The 21,848-nt window shown below is 37.5% G+C and overlaps 1 protein-coding gene across 1 annotated transcript in view; it reads right to left on the bottom strand.

Annotated features, from left to right (window-relative positions):
* Positions 1–86: 86 nt before the first annotated feature.
* Positions 87–21,848, bottom strand: part of HEATR1 (HEAT repeat containing 1) — a 41,772-nt gene continuing 20,010 nt past the window's right edge. The window contains exons 21-45 of the mRNA XM_067293366.1: positions 21,322–21,494; positions 20,261–20,428; positions 19,158–19,400; positions 18,248–18,379; positions 17,534–17,640; positions 16,267–16,410; positions 15,337–15,455; positions 14,944–15,065; positions 13,382–13,510; positions 11,825–12,055; positions 10,001–10,127; positions 8,980–9,146; positions 8,284–8,330; positions 7,301–7,424; positions 6,277–6,417; positions 5,789–6,078; positions 4,976–5,126; positions 4,145–4,303; positions 3,534–3,668; positions 3,170–3,274; positions 2,908–3,076; positions 1,994–2,148; positions 1,484–1,642; positions 752–860; positions 87–302 (exon numbers count right to left, since the gene is read on the bottom strand). Of these exons, the coding sequence (XP_067149467.1) occupies positions 214–302; positions 752–860; positions 1,484–1,642; positions 1,994–2,148; positions 2,908–3,076; positions 3,170–3,274; positions 3,534–3,668; positions 4,145–4,303; positions 4,976–5,126; positions 5,789–6,078; positions 6,277–6,417; positions 7,301–7,424; positions 8,284–8,330; positions 8,980–9,146; positions 10,001–10,127; positions 11,825–12,055; positions 13,382–13,510; positions 14,944–15,065; positions 15,337–15,455; positions 16,267–16,410; positions 17,534–17,640; positions 18,248–18,379; positions 19,158–19,400; positions 20,261–20,428; positions 21,322–21,494 (3,695 nt within the window). The 3' untranslated portion in view covers positions 87–213. The remainder of the gene's footprint in view (positions 303–751; positions 861–1,483; positions 1,643–1,993; positions 2,149–2,907; positions 3,077–3,169; positions 3,275–3,533; positions 3,669–4,144; positions 4,304–4,975; positions 5,127–5,788; positions 6,079–6,276; positions 6,418–7,300; positions 7,425–8,283; positions 8,331–8,979; positions 9,147–10,000; positions 10,128–11,824; positions 12,056–13,381; positions 13,511–14,943; positions 15,066–15,336; positions 15,456–16,266; positions 16,411–17,533; positions 17,641–18,247; positions 18,380–19,157; positions 19,401–20,260; positions 20,429–21,321; positions 21,495–21,848) is intronic.

Here is a 21,848-nt window from a genome sequence, read left to right as displayed (position 1 = left end):
ATAGCTTGTTCCAGTTCCCTAGTCTTAGAGCTGCTTGCAGAAAAACAAACCTAGTCCCCAAACCATCCAGAAGTGATAAAGCCAGATTCTTACAATATTTTATTAAAAAAATTAAGATCTTAACTCTGATAAAAATGAGAATGACAGTTTGCCCATATCACTTGCATGTCTGAAGTTAAGATACAGACAAAAGATGAAAACAAAGGGGATAACTTAAAAGTAGCTCTGGAGTGGTTCTCCCAAAATGACCTCCAGTTGCTGAATTGTTTTCTGACACTGGTGTTCAACTTCTTCACATTCATCTAGGAAAAAAAAGTTAAAGGAGGAAAAGTAAGTAGAACAGTGATTACAAAGCTACCATAAGGATACCTCATCATTCTTCAAGGCCAGAACTGTCTTCAAGCACCAAGTATGAGATCAGTGCCAAATATTTTTGAATGCTGACTCAGGACTTCAGCAAATTAAAACTGACCTAAGCCGTGCAACTCAAGAGATCTGCACAGGCTGTAACACTGAAGAAGCTACCTTAATTTAACTGAATTTTAAGAATGTGGTGGATACAATACAACCCATTTCAGTTTGTATCCTACATAGTAAAAGCCAGATTAATATGGCAAACCATATACTAATTCATAGTGATTTACAGTAATTATAGCAATCACCTTGTCTCAGTCTTTGAATTATGCTGTCCTTATCCTTTTTTGGTCATAGGCCAGTGTCTGCCTTCACTAAGATCACTTTATAACATTACCTTCCATGAGCTCAGCAAGGAATGGAACAGATTCTGGTAGCAGAACCAGGTAGTTCTCCTTCAGTTTTCCTGCAACTTCTAGCAAAGCAAGCAGAGCAGCAAATCGGACCTATAAAAAAACAATCTGTGTAAGGAAACAAGCAGTAAAGTTCCTTGATTCCTAGCCCACCCCCCTGCACAAGATTCCTTTAGCTCTTGAAACATGCTAAATTAGCTTTCTCTAGTGAAGGGTTCCAGTTTTAAACTAACTCAAATCTTCTCAACATCTGGATTAAGATACTAATCAAAGGAAGAATAGGCTACAGGAAGCAGGTATTTTGCTGGGAGCTGTCTAACAGTCTTAACTTTCCTTTACAATACCAGTCTGTTACACTGTAGCAGAAAGGCTTAACTCTGTACAACAAACCAACTGCTCCCCTGGATGCCTATAACCTGTCAAACAGGAGAGACATGACAAACTCCTCTGTACACAAAGGGGTTGAAGGTTGATAAATAACTGTCCTCTGAGGCCCCCTCTAAAGATCCCCTTTCTTCATACATGAATAGGTTAGCTCTTACTCAAACAGCTGATGTCTTTAAAGAAGCAGTATGGAGAACATCCATGTATGGAGAGTTATCTGCTTCTAGTAAGCACGGAAGGCAATGTTGTATACATTGTATCTGGAACTTGGGGGGGGGGGGCCTCTCTTCACATCTTCTAAGACAATAAAGAAAATAAATACAGTTCCTAACCTTAGAAGAGGTGTGCCTCATTTTCAGCAGGATCTGGTAATTCAGTGGTTTCCAAAGAGAATCATCTGCCATTGCCACTGAAAACTGAGCTATGCATGGTATCAGATGGGCTGTCACTCTTTCCTGGAACTTCTCATCTCCTCCAAGCATATTTTCTAGCTGTGAAAGTAAAAAAGCATGTAAAACAAGTCCAGGCTGAAATAAACCTTGCCAAAAAATTCTACCATTGGCTTAGGTCAGAGAGCACTGGTAAAAGGGCACTGGGTCTGCAAGACCTCAAGAACATATATGAACTTCATGGAGTGTATAAGTCTAGAAAGAGGATAAAAGAACTAGAAATTCAGAGCTTTAGGCAATGCAGTTAATACAGTCCGTAGCTCAATGACAGTAAATTAATTCCTCCCTTTTTATGAAGGGGGAAAACTGAGTGAAGCCTGATATTTATTAAAAAAAAAATCTTAAGATGAAAAAAGAATCTGATATGAATTATTTTTGTACATTTGTCAATACCTGATCGACTAAAGGCATCATCAAGGTTTCTGCTCTTTCCTTACTCAGGAAATTCTGGGTGTCAAAGAGGAAGAGTTTATGCAGGCAGTCCATGGTGAACTGCAACAGTAAACAGCTCTTTTCGGTGCCATTCTCAGAGTCAAAGAAAGCTTCATCTGGGGGGGGGGGAGAAGGGGGGGGGAAACAAACAAACAAACAAACAAACAAACCCCAGACAGTCATCATCACAGGAACCAGAAATACAAAGTTTCCCCACAAGCTAGAAACATTGTTAGTTATGAATATAACTAAAGGAGATATTACATGTAATTGTGTACTTACCACAGAATAATAAACCAAATTTAATATGTTATCTGACTTTTGTCTAATGCCCTTGCAGGTCTGCCACTGCAGTTCACAGACAGCTGGGAATAAAAGCAAATACTCACAGGCTATAACAGGAGTGTTTGGCCATATTTGTGGAGATGGAGAACTGCTTCAGGTAGCTAGATAGGGGGAGGGGGAAATAGTTCCCCATACAAAAAAAGTGGTACCTATTCTTGCCAAGGCAGCAGAGGAGTCTGAATAAACCAGTTGACAGCAGGCTGGCATGTAAGAGAAGTCAATGAATGAGAAGAATACATATGCAAGGACAAGTGCCAGAAACAAGCAATCCTCCTGCCACACAATTTCATTCTCATGGAATTCACGGAGACTGACATTGAAAATTTTCATATCATCCCAACTTTGTACTAGCAGTCCAGACCCCACAGATGGAAAGTATCCTTTGGTTCCATCAGACTAAGAAAGATGCCTTATTTATAAGAAAAAGAAGGGAGAGGTATGTCTTGGGGAATTAATCCTGTAAGATAATTGCTGAAAGTTTAATAATTACTCTGCCAACACATCGATGTAGTTAGTAACTGAAAACTTACCAGTTTTAGAGATGTTGACCTGGTTCAGTGTCTCAGCGAATGGCTTCACCAGATGACCAGCAAACAGGGTGAAGAGACTCTTGAGCTTGTCTGCAATGCAATCTGCTAACCGGTGGAATGTCAGCAGTCTGTCTTTTAGGGTACACTCTGTTTTTGACCAATCAAAGAGCTGAAAGTGACAGGCAAATTAGCTCTTTCCTGTGTATATGCACTGGAAAATACAAATATGCTGATGCAGATGGACTATATTTGAACTCCTTACCTTGAAGAAGAGGGGTCTGAAAGAAGCCTCAGAAAGTTTCATAACCATACTTATTAGACAATCAATAATATAAGTCTCTGTCTTACCAACTTCATCCAAATCATCCTAGAAAAATTGGAAAACATAATTCCAAATTTGTAATGCAAGAAACTGAGCTTTCAAGGCATGTTTCAATCCTGTCTGTTCCAGGTTAAAGACGTAACCATAATTTTCTACCCCCAATGAACAGTATTTCAGAACAGAATATTTGATGCCCAAAATTTCAGAGCACATACGCTCTGAACGGGAACTCTAATGTTCTTTAGAACAACTGATAGAATTGGCATGTAGAAGCTGCCTTTATTTGTCCCCCTAAACAATCCACCTGGGCACGCTCTGTTCGGAAGTCCAGGGCTTTCATGAAAAATGCTGTCAGCTCAGACTGATGAGAGATCAGGTGCTCCTTCTCCATAACCACGATGTGCTCCTTCAGTATGTTCATAAGGGGACCCAGGCAGTTCTGTTAGAACAAAAGCAAAGCAAAACAAAGACAACTGTTATACTGACAGTAACTGAGAAACATAACAAGGAAATTGGATTTTTGAACTTTTAAGAGTAAAAATAGTATCAATAAAATAACTAAACTTTTTGCTTCACTATTTTTTGATGAAAGCTAGTAGTACTTCTGAAAAAAGTTTGGTCTCCCCCTCTCCAATCCTGGAGAGAGCAGTTAAGACCGAAATGTTTGCTCCTATGAGGTAGGAGGAAAGCCCAGATGAAAATTATGACTCTTAACTCACGTTCCCAGAAGATAAAGAAAGGCCTTTGTGAACAAAATAATCTCTCATGCATTCGTGATCTAACATGCTAACAACAGTAAACTGGTATATTCCTCCCAGTTCTAACTTTTCTGTATAAACTTTCCAGTATAAAAAGATACTTAAGAAACAAACAGATATTTTAAGCACAATGCAAAAGAATGAAAAAACCCCTAACCTTCCTGGTACTTGCAACTTCACCATAACACTTGGTAATCGCAGGCAAGAGTATTCGGGGAGCAAGCTTTGTAGCTAGGATAGTTTTCAGTGATGTTACACGTAAGCTGATCTGGGAAGAAGGACCAAATTCCACCACAGTGTTTTCCAAGCGGACTACCTATCAGGGAATCCAACAGCAAAGTTAGTATACTTGAAAGCAACTCAGGAGATTTATTTTACAACAGTTGTCCTTCAGCACAATTTTGCCTGAAAACAACTACAGAGACTACATCTTATGGGCATATGCTTATGTAAATTAGCGCTTGCAAGCATCTGGAAGTGAAAAGCACACTCGCAGTGCTGCAAGTCACTGCTGTCAATGAAGAGCCACTGTCACTAGCATAAGACTGGAATTCTGCTGTTTGTACCCCTCAAAGCACATTAAGGTAGGATGTCTGTGTGCAGGAGTTCACTGTCTTCAGAGGACAAACACTGAAAAAAATGCTTAAGTCAGTGGCAGAGGGTCAGAATTACCTTATTGGAGCTTTTATAGATAGACACATTTGATGAGATCATGGGTATTATGGAACGATCCTTCAGGATTAACCTCCCTTCCCAAAGGGACAAACTACAACCTATCAGAGGGAGGAGACTATCTTGTATCTTCTATCTTAGTGATTTGCATATGAAGGTGAGTAGAACAGTAACAGGTTATAACCTTCCACTTAAATCAGATGCACACATTCCTACTTCAGTTTCAGAGCTAGAAAAATAACCTCTACCTTTAGCTTCTTCTAAGAACTGGGCATTCTGCCCCACTTTACATATCTGTAGGAAATAGGTGGCTCACCTGCAGCAAGCAATCCAAGAGATAAGGACTGAGGAAGTGTGGTAACGTTTCTGCAACCTTTAGCAGAGCTGTCACAGCACTCAGCAAGTAAATCTCACTGGAGATCAGCTCCTTCTTACTTTTTAAAGTCTTCAACAGTGCTGGCATCAGCCTGCAAATAACCAAGCATAAACACAGACAGGTGAAACAACTGACAATTTGAAGGCACATTTCCAGACCTCTAATCCAGCCCTTTAAGACTGCAGAGACAATTTTCACATGCATAATTTCAAAAGGTAACTTCTTGTGCTCTTCTGTTGTATTTTGTTCCTTCAAAGATAATGAAAGATACTAGATTTAGTTTAAGATGTTATTAAAATAGGAAATTTATATTTGTAATGAGATAAAGCAATCTTAAAACCAATGGGTTAAATGCTTGACTTCTTGAATAGGTAGAATAAAATAATGTAATATGCAGGGTTTCCAACTGTACTGGTTCTCATGTTTTTAAATACAATCTATTCTACAGTAAAAATACAGAACATGGTCTGACTTCTCTAAAGCCATACAGACTGCCTCACTGTTCATAGCAGCAGACTCTGTAAAGAACCGGACTGATTGTAAAACACTCTCTTACAATTTGCCCAGTAGCTTCATAGCTCTATGACCAGGAAGCACCTTCAGGCGCTATGAATACCTTTATTCATATCTACACAAAACATACATGGGCAGACTGCCACTTAGCCTTCATTCAGCAGTCTTTCTTTCAGTAATGCTTTTTATTTTAATTGATTCCTCCTGCATTTAGTTCTGTCAAAAAGAACCCAACAATACCTTGGAAGCTGAGGTATTGCTTGGGCTTTCAATGTACAGGTGACCTCAGCTATACAGAGCAAAGCACTTCCCATCACATTCTTTTCTTCCTTTTCTGAAGAAATCAGATCAATGGCAGTTTTCAGAACAGGTATAAATGGCACTGGATTTTCTGTGCCGAAACCTTTGCAGAGTAGCTTGAGGCTGAACAAAGCAGTTTGCCTGTTGATGGCTTGCTCCTCCTCCTTCTCCTTTATTTTACATTGCACAATAGCAATGAGCTCAGGAACTAGCTCTAGGAGCTGACGGATCTACAAAGGCAACAAAACACACACATTAGACATACAGTTAGAAACTCAGACCCTGCAAGGTAACTACGGCAGGTAACCCACATCTTACTATTCAAGAACTGACTGCTGGGCTCGGCACTGGTCCCTAATGTCACTAATTCCACCTCAATCTCTGCATTCCTTGGCAAAAGGAACTGAGTTTTAACCATTTGGCCTCACCTGACTCTTCTGCCACCTGGTGCGCTGCTGCACCTTATTGTTCAAAAGGTCCATTGCCTTACGTCTCACAGAGGGCAGCTGATTCGTCATTAGTCCTCTAATTACAGGGATAAAGGTTTCTGTCGGTAGTAAGGCATTGACCTACAAGAAAACACAAACAAAACAAAGGCATAAATACTATTCCATTCACTGGGACATAGTAGCCCCAAAATAAGGCAGGCAAACTCTTTTTAAACTCTGCATGGGTTTCAGGATCAAAGAAAAGAGTACAGGCCAGCAAAGCTGTATCCAAGACAAGCAAAAGGACAAAAAAGGTACCATCTACAAAATTTAATGTATGTTTGCTAGCTGCTAACCAGCCAATATCTGCTAGCTCCAAGGTTTTCTCAGCAATTTCCTCTTTCTTGTGTCTACACTGGTTAGCTATCCCTCCTTCCCCTAAAATACTTTTGATGGTGCCCCATGCCTGTGCATCACAAAAAGCAGAATGTGTTTCACAGACAAAAAACAAAAAAACAAAAAAAACAGGCAGTTCATGTGGAGACTGAAGAGAGATTTGATTCACAGCACTGTTGATGCTGCTAAATAGTCAGCCCAATACAGCAAATATATTTCTGATGAAAAAAGGATTTAAAAGAAAAACATAATCTTTTTCCTCCCTTTAGATTCCACTTAGAAATACAAAGCAGACTCACTAGCATTAATTAAATCATTTTATGAGTTAACAGTGAGAAAAGCTGCCAAAAAGCCATCATTCCCTACCAGATAATGAGTGAAACAACTGCTTCCAGCCAGCAGAGTATTAATTAGAGGAAATCAACATTCCTGAATTTATTTTCTGCTTGTTCTGTCTAAAGTTGTTGGCATTGTATGAATTCAAACAATGCACCAGGGTTCTGACCATCCAATAAAGATTAGTGATGAGTTATGTAATATTAATCCAACAAAAAAACCTACAAAGGTTATAATTAATAAGCAAAAGCAGAAGAGTCCCACTGTTAACAAGAGGGCTAATGAGACATACTTTATCCAGCATATCATAGGACTTGTTAAGCAGAACCCTCCAAAATTTGGCTGTTGGCTTGTCCGTGTTTCCTTCCACTGAGGATGCCACTGTGTTTATATAGTGAAGAACTTCTTCTAATAACCTAGATAAAAAGTAAGCACTTTTAGTATGTACTAAGGACACTGAAGAAGTTGATTTTATTCCTAGAAAGCACAAAATTTCCCAGAACAATAACAATAAAGGAAAATGAAACACCTACTGGAGAAGACTAGCAGATCACATCTGTATATTAACAAAAGACTATAGCAATAGCAAAAATCATGTGTGTAGATTAAAGTCTATCTGGTACCCCCAAATTAACATCTACCTACAATAATAGTTCTGTTTAAGAGCAATATTTTAAAAGAAAAACAACCTGGGAATATACAGAAGTCTCAAAATGAACACTTAAGAAACACAGCATTTCATCTGAATCCCCCATCCTTTGTCCCTTAAAATAAAAGGGAAACCTCCCACAAAAAAACCCTCAATTTTGCATCATGAAAATATCTGTTATAGCCCAGCGACTACAATTGTAAGCTGTGATTACTGGTAGTTTTCTTACACCAATATAGGGGCATCCATGATTTTCTCCCCCCTAAGAGTGAAGCAATACAATATTTTGCTAAAAATTTTAAATTCTTTTAGAGACTTCATCATCAACAGCATACAGATTATGGCCAGGTATGTAAATAAACATCAAAACTACAGAAACAGTGTGGATATTGGACAGAATTCTTTGGACAGAGTAACCTGTCAGAGACAAAGATCTCTGAGTCAAATTTAATAAACCAGTTAACTTGCCTGTAATAAATACTGCTTGTTGCTGCTGATGACATTAAGTGTATCCTTGGAAAAATATTTGGGGAAAAATATTCTGATGGGACTATACTTCAAAAATATTCCTGGGCTGCAGTATAAGCTAGAAATCAGAGGAAGAATGGAGCAGATTTAAAGCATACCTCTGTTCCAATTTCTGTAGCTCTTCTGTTTCTTCACATTCAACTATCTGTTTTAAAAAGGAAGAATGAAAATCCTAATTGTTAAGATTATATCCCCTCATTAAGTTTATATCGCAGCATATACAAATTTGGTTGCTTTGAATGAAAGGTCCATTAACATGATAATTATGAGTTTCTTATTTCTGCACCTGAGCCATTATTCTAGAAGGTAATTTGAGAATCTTAGGCAATACAGTCACTGTAGCAAATACATTTCATACTGGTGGATGATGTTCAGTTAAAACACTGGGAACTACTCCCAGCTAGATCCCCAGCCTAATTTTTAATATATATATTTTTAATCTTTTCAGGCTTTATACTATAAAACCCACCCCAGACTTGGAGTTATACAAACTGTGAATGAAATCTCAGCCTCAATAGAGCCAGTGGAAATCCACTGGAGCCAGAATTTCACTTTTTTACTTATTCTTCAATCATGCAGATTGAGTCTCTCTGAAAGAGCCCTATTAAAAGTAATGAACATTAAGGAGAGATTTCAGAACTGTGTAAACAAAGGTGTCAGCAAAATACACTAGAGTATTCTTTTATCCTCCTCTGTGAATATAAAGCCATAATGAAAAGCAGATTAAGCCTCATCTATTGTAGCGTGGTACAGTTACTTAATATGATCAGTTAAAAGCAATCTGCCACTATTACCTTTTTCACAAAACTCTGAGAGGTTAAGAGTTGTGACATGAAGGAGACAGACAAGAATTTGAAATGTCGAAGCTGTTTGTCTGAGTGAGACTCCACATTAAAGAGCTGCCCATCCTGATTTTTTAGCTTCATCTTGCATGTTCTTGATTTTTTTGGCCCAGGATCATCTGTTAAAAACATACCCAAAACAAATTTGCAACCAAGAGAAGATGAGATTTGATTTCTAATTACAGAACAAAATTAAATTACAGTCAGATGCCTATCAAGGATACTAATTTTGCAGTATCCAAAATCACATGGAAGTTTGAAAACAGATGGTTTAAAATACAGAACATGAATTTTTCATTTCAACAGCCTGAAAAGCAGTACTGCCATTCCACTTGATCATATTTTTCCCTTATGAATTTTCTTTTTTGTTGGTGCTAAAGCTATGGCACACTGCCTACAAACACAAGACATATTTGAGGCATGATCATAAATACTACATGTCATGTACTTAGAAAGACTGATTTCAGTGTCATTACCTGTTCCTTCCTGACTGAGAAGATGTATTCAAAAATAACAAATACACTAAGCCCTCCCTTTAAAAGGAACAAACACACCCCTCAACACTCTTTAAAATAAGAGATTGGAAAAGTACTAAATCATATTGTTTACTTATTGCTCCATTACACTGTAGTAGAAAGAAATGAAGCCTTTCTTCCTTAAAGAAGGAAAACAAACAAACAAAAAACCCCACACCAACCTGACTGGTGGTTCCTGTAATCTTGTTGGCTATGAATAATACCATTTAGTTGAAATAAAAGGTATACTGTACTGTCTAAACGAGGAGTACTGTTTGATTGCAAATACTCAAAGTAATCGAAAATTACATATTAGTCACAAAACAGTAACCACATATCTTAACCATATTATTAAAAAAAGGGGAAACTCATCAGAGTAATTCTGCACCGCCTAATTTTCTATCTACGGGAATAACAGGAAGGTTCACACGCATTTGCTGGCTCTGTTTTGTGGTTACCTTCTTTGTTCTCTGGCAGCTTTGTCAAGTACTGGATTATTTTCATCATACTCTGGAACTGAGAACGTACGTTAAATTCACAACAGATGGAAATCCAAAATTCAGTGTCTGCCTCCAAGACAGCATCCTGTTTATGGTTTAAAAAGATAAAAATGTTTATTTCAGGACTTATTTAAAAAAAAAAAAAAAAAAAAACACCACTCAAAAAGACTTGTTATGAAGTCTGCGAACATGGTGGGCTGGATACTGCCAGGATTAACACCATGGGTAACAGCAGCAAGCTCTTGGAGGAATCTTAGTTCCAGAGCGTGGCAGAAAGCATCAGCTCACTCCATGTACTGAAAAATACCAGAGGGTCCATCTGCGATAGTCTATACCAGCAGGTGAGGGTATGTGTCCTAAACCTCAGCTACCAACTAATGGTTAAACAATCCATATTTCATTAAGGATGCCTCTAACCAGTTCACACCCTGCTGAAAAATTACCTAAGACAGAGAGAAAACAGTTATCTTTTCCCACCATTTTGATCAGTGCAAGTATTTGATTCTTTAAACCAACCAAAACCTAATCTTTTCTAGGCAAAGACTTGTTTTCAACAAAAAACTCAAGATGCTCTAAAGGATGGCCAAGACTGGCACACCTGAGTAGTATCACACACAAAGTTAATCAAAAAAACAGTGAAAATAACAGGATGCTCAAAGAGCTATCCAAAACACAAACTTAGTTTTCCTCTCCATTTTTAACAGCTATCATATGTTCAATTTCAAAAATGCTTTCTAACACATCAGAAAATTAGGCTGTGAAGAGTTTGGGGGGAATTTTTCACACACGTACCACCAAAACTTAAGATGACATCCAAACCTTAGGCAGCAGTAAAATGGATCCAGAGACAAAGGGCTACCAGCAGCAGCAGCAGCAGCAAACTGCTAGGTAGCTAATTTAGTTAAAAGGCTGGAATTGCCACCTAGAAACAGCGTAGCTTTTGGTGGCTGGACCTATCTAAAAGGCACTGCACGTCAATATACATTGTAAGGAGAAACCATTATATTTAAGAACACTCAAAAAAAATAGTCTTGACTCATTTCAGACTTGTCTGAAAGGCTGTAAATAGAAATGGAAGCTACCCCAATGCAGAGGCAAGGCATCTCACTGATTTTTCAGAACTAGCAGGCAGAAGACCACTGCGGGCTCCAGCCAGGGTGAAACCGTCCGTGGCTCACCACAGAGCAAGAGGTAGCCAGGAGTTCTGGCCCGACGCTGCGCTCCCGTAACAGCCTTCAGCCAAGAAACAGCTGCATGTAACTGCTGCCTTCCCTGCTGGTGGTCTGCTTCGGCGCTTGTGCAAAGGCCCAGCCTTAACCCAATCAAACCCAAACACTCCAGCTCACTGCGCTGACTCAGTTTACTTCATGGCTGCTGATGCCACTACAAGGGAGGCACAGAAACATCATTTTCTGCAGTTGCAGAAAGTGATTAAACTGTTACAGCAAAGACTGTATTTGGGGCTTACCCTTCTTATCAGGGTTCCTTTAATAATCACTGTGAGAGCCTGCCTTCACTATGACAGGAAAAACCTTTACATATTTCTGACGTAATAGGGTTTATCGTAGTTTGAACAGGAAGACCAGAATCAAATTTCACAGACAAATATAACTACAGAAAAAAAAACATTAAAATGTTGAAGCACTTTCTAATTAGAGACTATCAGCTTCCAAGACAAAGATTGTCCTTGTGTTTTTGCTGTATAAATGGTAACTCTTAAAAGGCAAGAGTATGAACAGAGAGGAGGAGGTCAGTCTCTTGAAGAAAATGATGATTTCTAACCTTGTCTGTGCTTGATGTTGCGGTCACGGTTTTGGTCACGTACTGCTCAAACAGCAGCATGAGGAGAACCCAGAGGAACCTGTCTCCTCCCACCGTAGCGATCAGTTGGGCCAGGATTGGCAGGCGTCGGTGCTCCGGCACATGGGGCAAGGCATCCACAAACACACGAATGATTTTTATCACCACTTCTTCCACACTTCCTGAGGCCTCTGACAAATCGCTGTCTTCAGCCTATTAACAGCAAACAGGTAAGGCAGTTCAAAGAGATGATCACAGACAGGTACAAGTTCTTCCCTGCAGACTCAGCAAACGAGAGCAAGTGCTATGTGCCTCATAAGAGCAGTATCAAAATTACAATCCCAAGAAAAATAAATGCTCCAAGAAAAGTCTTTACACTGTTGAACAGCTTTCAATCACATAGTTCCTTTTTAATGTCCATAGAAGATATTTCAAACAAAATCTTCCCCCCTCCAAAAAAAAAAAATCCCCCAAATCGCTCAGATTATGCTGAAACAGCGAGAAGGTTTTCAAGGGAGAATAATGCCACACCCTTACGAAAACTTTGCTTACAGAGTGACCCATAGTTGGGGCCTTGGTTTCTAGAGCCTAGTAAAAATAATGCAAGTATACTGCATGAACTCAGCTAAGTCACATTAGATTCTCCTTACAAGTAATAGTTACATGCACCACAAATATTTTTGTCACAATAACGAATGATGACTGTAATTACTTTTTTTTAAATGAGAACAGCTTGATTTCTTTAACAGAGACCTGGATGAAAAAGGTATCTATGTACCATTAAAAAAAAAAAAAAAAAAAAAAAAAAAAAGCACCCCCAAAACCCCTAACCAATCCAAAAGCCCCCCAAACTTCCAGCCCTTTGTTAGAAGTAGGAAAAGTTTTTTTCTACTGTTCTACTGTTTTTCCGTAAGAAATTTACATGACATTTTTCATGCTTAAATCTATGAATGACTGAAAAATTAAGAACATTTATTAGCTGCAAGTGAAACCTGACTGAAGAAAAAAGTCCTCTTTGAAAAACGTTCATTTCCCGATTTGAAAAACATGTATTTCTGTTTTGGTTTGTAACTATTTATCTAAGATGTCCAGACACAAACAAAAAACCCATACAAATACCAACTGGAAAAAATAAAAGTTTTTGTCAAATGTTTTATCCTTCTACTTCTTTCAGATCATGACTATTATTGACCATGACTATTATAATTTATTTATTATTTTCAATGTTTCCTGGTATTTCTACGGTAAAAAAACAGAACAGAGTACATTTCAGGTCTTCTTTAGGTGCAGCTATGATGCTCTTTTGACTAAATCATTTATAAAATTCAGGAGCTCAGAAAATTAATAAGAAGTAGTAGTCTTTGCTGAATTCAGAGCTGGTTAGACAAGGGTCAGTCTGTTGATACATATTTTTTAATCTTAGAATAGGCTACAGTTTATTCTGTTACTGATATTCTAAACCATTTACTCTATTTAATTTTACTAATGATCTTATTGTTCAGTATTTTCTACTCCTCTTCATTAAGTAGAGAAATTTACCTGTATAAGAGCAGGAATAACCATCTGCACAGTCTTATTAATTACTTGGAAAGTGTAAGTATCATCCAGACGCAAGACATTTGCTCCCATGAATGTAAAAATGGGCATGATGTTATGGAGAACTTTATCCTGGAAAACAAGACAGATGAGATTAGTTTGTTTTTTGAACTGTGCTTTTGTTGCTTCCTTCCCTGTACATTATACCGTAAGGCATCTCTACTTCTCCCAAGTGTCATCAGATTCCTGTAGAAGAGAGTAAAGAAAATGAGTCTCATTATCATCTTCAAAAAATCTCCACTAAACTAATTTCAAATGTATAGTGTCCCTTAAAGCTACTTACTACGTGATTGTTCTAAATATTACTTAGAAACCTAGATACACTTCTAAGCAAATAATTAGAGAATAAAAGTTGAAAGTTTAGTCTGATAAAAATAATTCTCAGTGCCATGGTAGTATGACATGCAAAATCAATTATGGAGAGATATGTGACTGAGGCACATAACTTCCAGTGATTTTCAGTATCTTCCCTCTGCCCCCCTCTTTTCAAACTTGTAAAATACCTACAATATCTACTATGATTCTATGAAAGCAACAGCACCCACATTAAATTTTGGCTTTTCTGAGGCATGATCATAACCACAATATCACTTAATTCTGAGAGTGCTGGACTGGTAATGTCACCGAGCTGAAGAATTAGTGTCTTAGATTTTCTCAGCATGTAGAGTAAGTAATTATGGATAGGTTTCTCATCCAGGTTTAGTATGCTGAAGGAACATTTTACAAAAAGAGAGATAAGACTCATACCAAATATTTCATTTTAAAATTGAAAATCCTGTCAAAGCCCTTATTAGGGAAGAATAAAAGCTGGATTACTGGGTTCTGTAGCAGGTGATGTTAGTAAGACAGCAACAAAGAAAAATAACCCCAACAATAAACAAAAGCCAAAGCCATACCCAATCCTCCACAAGTTTGATTGTCAAAAACATTTCGGTTTTGTCTTTGGGGAAAGAGCGCCTTTTCAAATGTGTGGAAAAAGTAATGGGCTAAAGACAAAAAACCCAAACTGAGTTTAGATACGCTTAGATATATTTTACTGCTTTTATAGATCCAAAGCAAAAGAATCTTACTTAAAAAAAAAAATCAGCGTATAGGTTTTATCATCAATTAAAACTACATTTCTCAGTGCTGTATAAGCTAGGAACTTGTAAGAATACACATACTGTTGGGCTAGATGTTTTCCATCTTCTACATAAAAAAGCAGGGGAAAGAAAAAAATAATATACCAAAGCTTTAACTATAACAGGAAGGTGAGACAGGGCTGTTATCAGAAAGTTTCTTCCATTTCTGATGTGCTTCATTGCAAGGGATAAAATTTATTGATAATTAACGAGCAAAGCATCAAGACAGAGGCTTGTTTTCAAATAAAGGGAAATAGAAAGTGCTAAAAGGACAGGGAACCTGCAAGTTTTACTTCTTGCTCCCTTCACAAAGGCTCTCCCCATAAAACAGCTCTATATGTTCTTCCCCGTACTCAGAAAAGGAAAACTCCAGATACTACTTACAGGAAACATGCCAGCAACAGCACCAAGGAGTAGCAGTGCATGGTGATGTGTCTGTGGCATTTTAGATATCCTGATGCACTGAACTATCAATTCCACATTGAATTTTTCTTTATCAAGGACATCTGCAAGGAAAAAAGAACTGCCATTAATACACACCTTAATGGTTAACCACATAAGACAGAACAGTACACTCAATCACTGGTTTCAGTTTGCAGACTAGACCTAAGTGATCTACAAAAAACGATTAAGAGGTCAAACTCACACATGCTATAGAGGAATCTCTCTTTCCACAACAATACACTATAGACTCACAAAGAAGAAAAAAGTCAGATATCACTGTTTCAACACAGTACTGGTGAGAAAATAACCTAGAAATGGGTCTGGCAGTTTTACCTGCTGGGATCTTGCTACCATCTGAAGACAGTTTCTGACAGATGTTTAGTAGGCAGCTGAGGATTAGTTGCTTTGTATATTCCATATTTTCTTCTTCTGATGCTAGAGGTTCCAAACATCTATACATTCAGGAACAAATTTAGGAAATAGTAAAAGGAGATAGAAAAATAAGTCAGCAAACTGCATATTTTTTAAAAAAAAAAAAAGAGAGAGAGAGAAACTGCAATATTCATGCTACAGAAGTTCTAAATTGAGACTTCTAAAAAGTAAAGTGTTTACCCCCAAAGTGTCTGTTCCATTTTGTTTTCAAATATATCAACTGGTCTAAAAAACAATATTTAGCAAAGCTCTGTCAGGAGTTTCAGATGATTACCTGACATATGATTGCCAGTTAATGCAAACACACACGATAAAGGGGGGGGGGGGGGGGGAACGACAAAAAAAAAACTACCTAATCTATACGCAACCTGATAAATGCCTGGAGATAGGGCAGGCAGGAAGAGCCATAGTTTTCTTAGGTTCCACTGGTGATGGCAGTACCACTATGTTTGGGGAGGAACTTTAAAGCTTATTTTATTTTATTTTTTATACTAGTTCTGCAAAAGAAACAAGTCCTGTCATTTGTGCCAGTTTTAGCATGTCATCCTTAGCACTCCCAAGCCCTCCACCTGAGAAATAAAATCTACGCGTCAGCAGCTATACATCAGGTAACCATCTTAAAATGCCCCTTATATTGTTCACGAAACAAAAAACCCATAGCAACCTCACATTCCCCTCACCTGATTTACCTAAAATAAATTCAAGTAAAAAAGGCAAGTCACAGAACAGCACTACAAACAATAGAAAAAGCAGCCCATGTTTTAATGCTTTACATTCTCTGCTGTAGAAGACAATGAAAAAGGAAGTCATGTTTTATGAGGGCACCATTACCGGCTCAGCAGGTTAAAAAGCACAGGTACCAGTGCCTGCGGACGTTTAAGTTTCTTCTTATGCTGCAGTAATTCCAGAACAAGCATAACCCTCTGCCAGCTGAAATTGCTTGTTTCTGGTGCCAGTTCTGCATCTTGGAGCTTTCTAAAAAGGTAAGACAAGCAATCAGGATATACATCTCCAGAGCAAATAGTACAGTGTTTCAGGGAACCAGCAGAGACATAAGCAAATATTTTCACATAGTGAGTTATATCCTTTACTGCAAGGAGAGGTAGCAGTGTGCAGGCTTTTGACTGAAGTAAAAACAGGTTTTAAACATCAAAGGGAGAAAACAGATCTAGGTTGAAGGGCGGGGGGCATACAGCATGCCTTCTGTACATAAAGTCCACACTATGAAGCAGACTTTCGGGGGGAACCATCTACTACTGAATAATTGCCCAAATGCTGACCAGAATGGCCCAATGCCATCCAGAAAATCTGCATCTTCTCTACGGAATATCCAGGCAGTGAGGGCATTCGTGAGTATACTCTGACAGACAAAGTTTATGGTGGATCAATCTAAAGTGCAGTGACCCTTAAAGAAAGGTCAAGCGAAGTAAAATAAGAACATAAGAACAGCCATTCTAGGTCAAACCAAGAAAATCAGCTCAATATCCTGTTTCAATAGCAGCTGATAGCAGATGCTTAAGGAAGAAAATAAGTACATTGTATGAAACAGCTCTTTCCTTATGAGAATGAAGAAGAAACAAAACGAGATGAAAAAAATCTAAAAAAAAATTTTTTTTTAAACTTTTTAAATTCATTTACTTTAAATGAAAGAAAATACTGCCTTTTAATTGACTAATGGCAACATTTTGAGGACCGTCTTAAAGACTTCAGTCACATGTACAATAATTTGTCCATACACCTTTATTACTAATGAAGTTTAATAACTACAAAAATCTTGCCCAATTGTGTCAAGTCAAATTCTACGATTGCAAATGCCAACATAATAAGTTCTGGAAGAGGAACCGTATTTTTATTTTTTTTTCCTGTTTGTTTTTTTGTTCTTAGTTAGGAGTACAGTTCCATCAGCTCTCAAACAGCAACATGGGCAGGTTTTCTCCTGCCATGAGTAGCTCAGAGTTATTTTACTCTGGGCAGGGGGGAAGGAAAAAAAAAAAAAAAAAAAGATTCTTATGCTTTCAATACAACCTATGAAATGCAGTAAAACAAGTGGCGTTTTCAAACCATACAGAAAACATTTTTGGATCTCTAATCATTTTACCTCTGTTGCTGCATTTTCTGCCTTCTAGTTTGCTGAACAGTGGTCAGACTTTTGGTTTTCTCAGGAGGCTCCAGTTCTGTGACAATCTGCTCAGCACATACTGAAATCTGAAACAAAGTAAAGAACAATACTGCAATTAGGTGTGTCATATCACACATCTACATGGCATTTTTTTGTTTTAAGTATGCCTCATTTATGCACATATGGGTATATAATCCACATGTTCAAGTCACTTCAACCTCTGAAGGCCTGTCCTACTGTAGTTCTTATAGCAAACAAAACCAGGAAGTGATTTCTAGTCCATGTAATATGATAAATTGCTACAGGAAAGCCACAATTAATGTATTTGGGGAAAAGTCTTCTGATAACATGGAAAAAAAAAAAACCCAAACAAAAAAGGAAACCAAAAAAGAACACCAGATTTTATCCAGAAAGTAAAATTCATGTGCGGCATAAGGGAGTGACTTCTGCCAAATTCATTCTCACAGTATAACTAATAACCTTTGATACATCACTTCTATACATATACCCTTTAAAAACAGTAGTTGAACAAACTTGTCATGCCATTAATGCAATTATATTATGTGATCTAGATTGTTTCTGATTACTTTCATGCTATGAATAATACAAATAACGAACATTACTGATTGTAGCAACATAGAATCACCTCAGTAGGTTTGAACATATTTCTTGGTTTTAGAGTCTACCACTTACCCCTTTAAACACACTGCTAATTGTCTGGGCACAAAGTGGGTTTTTACAGTTTAAGAGCAAGTCAAACAACACTTTTAGCAGTTTCTGTTGTACCGTCCCATCTGACACAGCTGCAAAGAATGGTTTAGTTATCTACAAAAGAGAAGAAAAGAAAGAATTTAGAGAGAACTGCTATAAGAGGATAACTTAAAATTGCAAGCTATGAATCTTGGGTATGTTAGGTTACATATGATATACACCCAACCATACATGCATGTATATGAATGCATATAGTAAATATTTGCGTATTAGCTAGGTATTTGTAAACATGGAGGAATGTTTACATGCAAAGCACATACTTCTGAAATACTCAGACATCTCGGCACTCTAAATTTTTCACACACCTCAGCTGATGGGTGGAAACAACCTGCTGCTGCCAGCCTTTTATAAGTATAGGTTAATACCTGGCTAATAGAAGACCTGCATTTGTAGCAGGTTATTTCCTTCAAATAAGGTTATTTCTCACCTACTGTATTTTCTTGACATTTTTTCCTCAGAATAAAATCATGAAATAAAGCCCAGGCACAACTGGCAAAAACTAAGGGCTCTGGAGCAGCAGTATCTGCAGGCAATGATACAGGTTTTCACCTGCATCTGCAGGCAAATACAAATTTTTTTTTTTTAGTAAGTACAGAATACAAACAAAGCAAGCAGCAATTTCTTCTTCCAGTAAGTTTATGAGAAAGAGTTTTGCAGCACCTATTTAAATGTTTTAAAACACTATGGAGACCTTGAACACAGGTACCAAAAGAAAGACAGCTCAAAAGCTATGGGCCCCTTAACACAGAAATAATCCTTTTAAATCCAAACTCTAACACTGGCATCTGCTTTAAGCATAAAAATAAATCAAAGATCTTTCAGAAGGCCATACCTGCCTAAGTGCTGTGATCTGGAAAGGCGGAATTTCTTCATAGATTTTCTTGGCAGCATGCAGACTTTTGATAAACAAATCCAGACTCTGCCGATTCTTGCACAAGAGGGTTGCTGAATGTTCATTGTATTTTCCAAGGATGAGATGCAGGAGAACAACTTCATCTTTCAACATTGCCTCAGGTTCCTTCAAAACCTTCTCTAGCAACCAGTCTAGTGCAGGCAAGAGGTGAGAAAGAATCATCTGTAAATAGAAAATTTCAGAGAGAAGTTTGCTTTTTATCCATTTTGTTTTAACAAACTTCCAACAGCTTAGCTTCATTTTACTGCAACGCCCTTTCCCCAGTACCGCACTGCATACTGTATTTTACACTAAAACTATTAAAGAGGAAAAATACAAGACCTATTGTGAGGTTACCATCAGTACATGCTCATGAGCTACTTTGTTACTCTCCTTTGCAGAACAGTATTTCTCGAGTACAGAAATAAGGCATATTTTCTCAGCGCATTTATGACTGCTGTCCCCTACAAAACCCAAACGTGAGGCAAGAACACTCATCTCTATATTGTTTACACTCCCTTCAAGGAGCATCCAATAGAACAGATCAAAAATCCTAACTTCATTCATTATTTTTTGAACAATGAACAACACTTAGAACAGAAATTCTGAATACACTAGTTAAAAGGAGATTAACATCTACAAATAAAACTAATTACACAAATAGTACTTCCTATTAGGTTACAATTCTGTACAGAAAAGTCTATATATTCACTGATATCTAGATGACCAGTTTCTTCTGGAAGAATTTTCTTTTGAAACAGCCTTTTTGAATAACATGAAGGGAATTTCTTTCCTCTAGTGCAAAATTCCACAGCACAAATATTCCTGGATAGAGCATGAGAATGTTTTATGCTTCACTAAATCATACTTTGCAGAACTACTGCACAGGTGTCAACTTAATGCCTAACAATCTATAAGTGATAAAGTTATTTAACTGCATTATTACCAAATAAAATCTGATTTCAATATTAACTGCAGTGAATGCAGTTAGGAAATGTAACCATCCCATAAAACAAGTGTGACACTGGAAAGGCTGCACTCACCTCACCATGGACTTCACGAAGAATTTTCATTAGGTTTCTTGCAACGTATGATGGGCAAATAGGGTTTTTTACACAATCAAGTAGGCTTTCCAAAGCTTCCAACGATTTTTTCTTCTGGGATTTCTGCTTTGTTTGAGGAGCTTCAGACACAAATAGAGTTCCCACAATCTAGTTCATTAACAAAGTAAAAAGTAAGTTCTTTCCCCACAATAAAAACGGTGCCTTAAAACAGCATTTATTTACTGCTTTGTAATAATGCAGTCTAGGTACAAACTGAATTGTTCATCTGTAAATAATTCACAAGTGAACATCTGTTATTTGACTGATATCTCAATTCTCTGCAAGTAACAAGTCACTTGCATGTTTTTATAACCTCCCCACCCTTTTTTTTTCTTTTTAAATCCATCTACTATTGTATACAAATATAGGCTCCTTAGAGGATGTTAGGAAAATGGTATTTAAAGGAAATCATCACAAAAGAAACCCCAAAAGCATAGCATTATAAAACACTGGGGATGACTCTTCAATTCTTAAATAAACTTGAGGAGGATAATTCCCATGGGAAAAGTATATGCAAAACTTTAGACCCAGTATTTTACTTACTGGCAGCAACCTCTCTTGCACACAGTGTCAGCCAGTATCGCAATTACTGTTCCTGAAAACATGGCTACTGCTCTTTCAATCAAAAAGAATTTGCTAATGTAACTTGAATACAAACTACATGACTCAAAATGTCGTAAATTAAGTTTTACAAACAGACCGCTGCATTTCATTTTTCACTATGCTAGTGGCTACATCAACTCTCATCAGGTATCCAAGTGAAAAACACTACCTTTTCTTTTATATTCTAGTTTGGCTGACACAAACACATCTGTGCCCCTTTCCACTTCTCCAGTTCCCCATCATCTAAAGCATCTAAATGAATCATCTTCCTTTAAAGTTGACAAAAGCCTGACAGAGACAGTTAACTTCTCCAGTTAACTTGATACATTTTGGAAAAGATGGGAGTTCACAGCAGCAGACAAAACTTGTATTAATATGTATCTTAATAACAAAGATACCTGTGTTATGTATGTAGGGTCAGATATGATCTCTTCTGTTTTTTGCTCCAGATTCTGAAGAATAGGATGAAACACAGACTCCTTTATCCCACTCAAGCAATGGAAGCAGTTGAGAGCAGCTCTTCGAACTTCACTCACAGGACTACCCAAATTAATTAGCAAAGATATTACCACTGGGGGGGGGAGGGGGAAGAGTGAAGGAGGGGAGGAGGAAAAGACAGCAAAATAAAGTAAAGTAGTCAGAATTTTGCTTATCTGTCTATTAAGAGGCATCAACAGTCCTTTTTAATTATAAAGTCATTTCTCCACTATAAATCTCAGGACTGCACAAAGACAACATGAAGCTCACCCTGAACTTCAACACCACAGTCTTTGTATCTGTGTTTAAGCTCAAAGAATTCATATTTTGCTATTGACTGCCACATTCTTATGTAGTGCACAGAAAGTAAGATACCATAATTGACTTTCTCATCATAGGAACTTGTTTTTTTAACAATCTTAAGATTAAAAAAAGAAGTGGTTTCACG

The sequence above is a fragment of the Apteryx mantelli genome, chromosome 3 (genome assembly GCF_036417845.1).
Source record: "Apteryx mantelli isolate bAptMan1 chromosome 3, bAptMan1.hap1, whole genome shotgun sequence".
In the NCBI taxonomy this organism is placed as follows: Eukaryota; Metazoa; Chordata; class Aves; order Apterygiformes; family Apterygidae; genus Apteryx; species Apteryx mantelli.
Note: the sequence above shows the minus strand (reverse complement) of the source record. Positions and strands in the feature narration are given on the sequence as shown.